At 37.9% G+C, this 6,551-nt stretch overlaps 1 protein-coding gene across 1 annotated transcript in view; it reads left to right on the top strand.

Annotated features, from left to right (window-relative positions):
• The window catches only part of LOC107728566 (transportin-2), a 29,911-nt gene that overhangs the window by 4,761 nt on the left and 18,599 nt on the right, over positions 1-6,551 (top strand). Inside the window, exons 5-9 of the mRNA XM_016538781.1 lie at positions 2,603-2,709; positions 2,944-3,077; positions 3,167-3,248; positions 5,178-5,300; positions 5,390-5,508. Coding sequence (XP_016394267.1) covers positions 2,603-2,709; positions 2,944-3,077; positions 3,167-3,248; positions 5,178-5,300; positions 5,390-5,508 — 565 coding nt within the window. The remainder of the gene's footprint in view (positions 1-2,602; positions 2,710-2,943; positions 3,078-3,166; positions 3,249-5,177; positions 5,301-5,389; positions 5,509-6,551) is intronic.

The following is a 6,551-nucleotide window of genomic DNA, read 5'->3' as shown; positions in this document are numbered from 1 at the left end:
AAGAGCCGAATCGCCCATCACACAGATTGCCTTTAAAAACATAAGAGACGCAGAGAAAAGGAATAAACCTCCACAAATTCGTGATGGGTTTTCTAAGAGTTTAAACTGTTTTAAATTTGCATGGCTAGATTGTGTGAGACGCGAGTGCAGCAATCATATTTGTCCGTCTAAAAAATGCACTGAATGTGCGTTCTGTGTGAATGGCTTGGTTTCGGTTTTAACCTAATCAAGATCTTCTCCGCATTGAGCTTCTATATTTCTCTAATATTTTGAATGAATAACGCAGCAGCGGTGCGTCTCGTGGGCTAGACTAACAAAACATTAAACTACAACATCACTTACATCATCATCACCGCATCTTGTGCTCCACTGATGACGCTCCCTGACGCACACCTAACATCCCCGCATTGAGCTTCTATATTTCTCTAATATTTTGAATGCATAACACAGCAGCGGCGCGTCTTGTGGGCTAGACTAACAAAACATTAAAATGCAACAACTTTACTTACATCATTATCACCGCATCTCGCGCGCCACTGATGACGCTCCCTGACGCACTCCTAACATTCAAATGCAAATGTTAATTTTCAATTCGACTAATATAAATTTTTTTTATTCACAATCTCCTCATCACAGGCACAGCACTCATTTCAGCATGTGTTTGTGTGTGTGCTGTCTGCGTCACTCATAGCACGTGCCTATATCGTGCACTAAATCGAACATTTTTTATATCGTTATCGAAGAAGGTGTACCGTCGATAAATATCGATACCGTTTTATTGCCCAGGCCTAGCACAAAGTATACTTCGGCCATCGTCACACTGTCCTCGCCATTCAATTTTCATCATCAGAAGTGTCCACGGATGTCCGTGCACACCGTCTGCTAGCCGCCCATTTCTTGTGGCAGCGCGGACGGTCTGCATACAACAGCGCAGGCGAGATGTGAATGTTGAGACGGAGTGAGTCAAGTAGGTGATACTGCGCATGTATCGAGCTCGTACATCAACGCTCATCCGAGACGGAACAGAATGCGGAAAGTAAAGTATACCCGGGTCTTAATATTTTAGTGGAAACTGAAGCATTTTTTTTAGGATTCTTTAATGAATAGGTGGTACCATCCTGAACATGTGCACACATTGAACCCACCCTTCAACTGGCTGAAACAAACACTTTTTACACTCGATGAATTTTAGGTGTTCAAATAATTAGATGATTGAAGAAAATGACAATTATCAAGTAAGATTTTAACAAAACAGACCTGTTAAACATTGAATTAAATACAACATAAGAGCTAAAAGGGACCCTTTTGCAGTGTAGGTGAACATAACATTGTTGATAATGTATAATTGAAAATCTTCATCCACTCCTTATAGTCTCCTGGTCCACAAATTCTTTGTCCACTTATAATGACGTGTCTTTATAGAAAACAAAACATTTTCTTACAACCTTATTCAAATTCTTCTGATAGAATACATTAAGAAATTTAATCGCAGCAGGGTAACAGGTGCATTAGAGCTAACATTAGCATCAAGCTACATAAGACTATTTATAAAATTAATACTATGCTTTTACTCAAATCTCACTTCAAATCACGATCGAGTGTTTGTAACAAATTCCGAATGCAATCTAATGTGGATTTTGGTCATATCCACCTTATTCTTCAATGCGGAAGTAAGCCGCTTTCTGTGAATGCGCAAGACTTCCGTTCCGGTTCATTAGCCGCTGTAGAGAAATAACGAGAAGAATTTAACTGTTCTTGAACAGTTTGCACTACAAACCAGTGTGTTCATGATTAAGATAATACATTAAAATAATGTGGTAAAACACACCAGTTTGCAATATCAAGCAGCAAAACGAGCTGTTTTGTACAGCTAATAGTAGCTGGATGCGGATGAGACCGGAAGCCAGACCCATACAATTTACAAATGGCCACACTCACTCTTACGGGAAAAATTAGGTGGATAATGTTGTCGAAATAAGTTATTTGTAGCCTTTTTTACTAAACTAATCGCTACACCAGCTTAGCATTTCTTATGTAAACATTCTTTATTGTTATGAAAATACCCCAGAACTCATGAAAATCACATACAAACCATATACTATAGTAATCATGCGTATATTAGCTTCATGTTTCGAGTGTAGAAACGTTTTTCTGGGTTTGTTGTATACAGAACTGAATGTGGAAGTGAAATGGAAGCTTGTGATCGGAAGAGACTGGACCTGAGCTTCCGCTGAGTCAGAGCAGCGATCGCGGAAGAGAAAACATACTGAGACAGCGCTAGAATCAGCTAAAGCTTGTCAGATTGCATAAATCAGTGGAAAATGAATAGAAATGATTCTGTCTAAAGAAATATAAAAATATGTGAAAGATAAAAAGATATCAGTAAATAAAGCTATCAGTATTTCTACAAATATGCACACTTTGGACTGAAAGCCCTAATGGACATGGTTCACTGATGCTTGCATGTGACTGCCTGCCTGAGTTTTGTCGAAAGCCAGAGGCGACACAAAATTTGACAGAGGAAAAACAAATGCAAATAGAGCAATTTTATATTTGCAGTCAATATGAGGAAATGTGCTGATTCCCGTCTCTCTGTGTTCAGGTATCCTCATCACAACGATTTCCACCAAAGGGGAGCTGCAGACGTGGCCAGAGTTACTGCCTCAGCTGTGCAACATGCTCGATTCAGAGGACTACAACACCTGTGAGGTCAGTGCATTTCCTCTGTGCTCTTCATAGCTGCCTTAACTTAAACCTTTCTTTGTCCTCTCACTCATTTATCCTGCTTTTCCCCTTCTATTTTGAGCACATTTTCATATGCAAAAATGTGTTTGGAAATTATTCAAGATGCAGACAAAGTGGCCATGATGCTTTCTTTTTCATATCTAGAGATGTTCCTGAGTTGTGTGACTTGTATCTTAGTTTGTTCTCATTCGCACGCAGGGCTCGTTTGGAGCTTTACAGAAGATCTGCGAGGACTCATCGGAGCTTCTGGACAGTGACGCTCTCAACCGACCCCTCAACATCATGATTCCCAAGTTCCTGCAGTTCTTCAAACACTGCAGCCCCAAGATCAGGTCAGTCTGAGAGAGGATGGATGGAGTTATTTTCCATATGTTGCATTAAGTTGTTCTGGAATCTTATGGTTGTTCATGTGTGTCTTTAGGTCTCATGCTGTTGCCTGTGTGAACCAGTTTATCATCGGAAGAGCACAAGCCTTGATGGACAACATTGACACCTTTATTGAGGTACCTGCAGTTTGAACATGATGGATTGAATAAATAATTTGCATGGCACCTCAAGTCATACAACTCATACATTCAAATGTCAACTGTGATCCTATGAACCCGAGAACTGGCTGGTCAAGTTGTCAATCACATGATTGTCATCTGCAAACAAAATGTCTGTTAATAAATTCATATTTTATTTAATAACGTGTAATGTAATAAATAATACATGTAAAAATATCCTATTATTTGATATTTTTAAAAATAAAATTTAAAATGGATATTTAAAAAAAAAATGTGAAAAGGTAACTCAAACTCTTATTAAAATAAATGTAAACTTTTATTTATGTAGTTAACTCTTTTGAAGAGATTTTTTTAACAGAGTTAAGCCAAATACAGTGTTAGAGTTTTAAGCAAAAATAAATTGTAAAAACCTGATATAATTTAGCCATACATAGCCACAGAAGCTGGAATGGCTTTGCAAACAAACAAACGTAAGGTCAATGTTTGACTCGGTTACTTTTTCGACTATTGAAATTAGTTATTTATATTATTGGTATATTATATTTAAATTTATTGCACACAGTAATAGTCTATTTAAAAATGTTTTTTTTTTCTTTTCTTGAAGCAATATTTTTTAGAAACAATAATAAAATAATAATAATTGTCCCTTCTTATTTGGAATTGATCCTTTCTTGTAGGGCTGCACAATTAACCGAATTTCTAATCGCGATTACAATTATGGATGCCACAATTACGTAATCATTCAAAGCGGCAATTAATCGTTCAAAGTCCACTATTGTTATTCTGCGTGCTTAAGATGCAAAAGATGTTATCTTAAGGGGTTTTCCCATTATTTTAATTTTAGTTTTAGTATAACATTATAATACCATTCATATTTTTACTTTTTTATAATTTAAAGAAGAAACCAATCCGGTTGACATTTGAGACTTATTACTATAGAAAAGCACTAAAGGTTTTTCAGTTAGTGTTGTTGTTTATTTTCATATAGAAATACTGCATGCAGTTGCATCAAACAATGGTACAAACATCATTCAATGTAAATTGTGATAATCGTAATTAATAATAGCAATTACTATTTCAAGGGAATAATCGACAATTATGATTTTTGTCATAATCGTGCAGCCCTACTTTCTTGTAAACTCACCGATGTGGATTCGGACTGTAAATTACCACACAATCTTGGTGTTTGTCATAAAATAGTTGATAAATCGACTGGGAATTTTTACGTGGATGTGGGAGAAAAACACAGACTTTATGGATTCGGGCTGTAATAAGTCACTGACCAGTCCATTTAAATGTTGAAATTTAGCTTGGGCAATTAATAATTTCAAATTTAATGTAATATTACACTTGAAAATTATATCTTATTTATTATTTGATTATTTAAATATCCTATTTTCCTAACTGGAAAACTATTGCATACCTTAACAGTGGCCCATTTCAAAAGTTAACTTGATTTAGACTTTTTTTTTTTTTTAATAATAAGCTACTACTCACTATAGTGGAGTAGTGACATGATATTCTTGTAAGCAGTTTCCAGCATTTCCGTAATAGATGTCCATACTTAAAATGTTTCCACATTACCAAGAATTGCAGCAGTTACTGTACAGTTCTTGGCAGTGGTCAAAAAACAATTTACAAAACTTTTGGATTATCCCCTTCTTGTAAATGGCACACAAATGGCAATTAAATGCTGTACAACCTTGGTGTAAAAAAAAAACGGTAGGTATTTTGGCTGGGACTTTTTACACTGGTGGTTGGAGTAAAACACCAACATTCTGGATTCGGATGGCAATAAAATCACCGACTAGCCCCTGTAAATGTTTACCTTACCTTAGCTCCCATTGAGAAACCATTACTGTCCAAATATAGCTATGCTGTAACTGCAGTATTTTAATCTGTTTTCTGCCTTGGCTGTTTTTCCAGAGTCTGTTTGCGCTGGCCGCAGATGAGGACTCAGAGGTGCGGAAGAACGTGTGCAGGGCTCTGGTCATGCTGCTGGAGGTGCGAGTGGACCGACTCATCCCTCACATGCGCAGTATCGTAGAGGTGAGATGAACCGCCTCTGTCTTGATGACCCTGAAGTGGTGAAGATTTTAACTAGTCAGAGATGCTGATGATGTTTACTGTTTCTGTAGTACATGCTGCAGCGCACACAGGACCCGGATGAGAATGTGGCTCTGGAGGCCTGTGAGTTCTGGCTTACGCTGGCTGAGCAGCCCATCTGTAAGGACGTCCTGTCTGGACATCTTGCACAGTAAGTGACCTTTCCCTTCAAAAGTGCATTTGCTTCAGTTGACAAACATGCACAGTCCCAAACCCTTCACTAGCAACCATCCTGAACTGTGACATGATATGCAGAAGACCGGGACAAGCTGAAGTTAGTTTCATGTAGAGTTGTGATGGTGAGGAAATTTTTCCACCGGTTAATCGACGTGTGACAACACCGGTAATACCGGTATCACCAGGGGGTGGGGTTCGTTGTGGTTTTCCCGCTTTTCCTCGCATTCCTTTTAATTAACTTATAAATGTCTGTGAACATTTTATTTTCGAAATTGGTGTCAATTCGGCGTCATTTGCTTGAATGGATACAACCAAATGGTACAACGACAGATGCACTTATATTAAACACAGAACATTTGTTAACAAACCAAATAAAAATACACCATGCTATAGGCCTAATATAAAAATTAGGGATGCACTGATACTGGTATTGGTATCGGGCCCGATACTGAGCTCCTGTACTCGTACTAGTACTCGTTAAAATGCCCCGATACCAAACGCCGGTACCACACAGCATGCGATAAGTGCTGTATTCAGACAAAGAAACACCGACAACAGACAGCAGAATGGAGTTATTAGAGATTAAGGATGTCTACGAAGTATATGTATGCAATGAATATAATGTTAAAATTCAGTATTAACACCTGTATAACTGACGTGTGCGAGCTGATAAGCAAAGCACGCAGAGTGGGTTGAGCGCGCGGCGGCGCACATGATAATATCCCTTTCTCACAGACATCACTGGAAAGTTTGTAGTACGGTCGGATATGTCAAAAACAAGTAAGATAAAACAATGCACAAGTTACTTAATGGTAGGGAGGGCGCTAGGCTGTACTACTTGTCTCTCTCCTTCTACACCAGTACAAATAAGTGTATGCTGTATCGCGTGTTTTGCTTGCTTGAGTGTTTCTGCATTATATGAGTGGCTTTGGAATATAAATCGCAGCACGTTTCAGATGAAAAAAAAAAAAAACTTGACTTCCATTTCTGAAAATATCACAGTTAGGAGATTTATAA

This window comes from Sinocyclocheilus rhinocerous, unplaced genomic scaffold, assembly GCF_001515625.1.
Source record: "Sinocyclocheilus rhinocerous isolate Xijiao unplaced genomic scaffold, SAMN03320098_v1.1 scaffold463, whole genome shotgun sequence".
In the NCBI taxonomy this organism is placed as follows: domain Eukaryota; kingdom Metazoa; phylum Chordata; class Actinopteri; order Cypriniformes; family Cyprinidae; genus Sinocyclocheilus; species Sinocyclocheilus rhinocerous.
The sequence above is the reverse complement of the archived record's forward strand: the minus strand, read 5'-3'. Positions and strand labels throughout refer to the sequence as shown.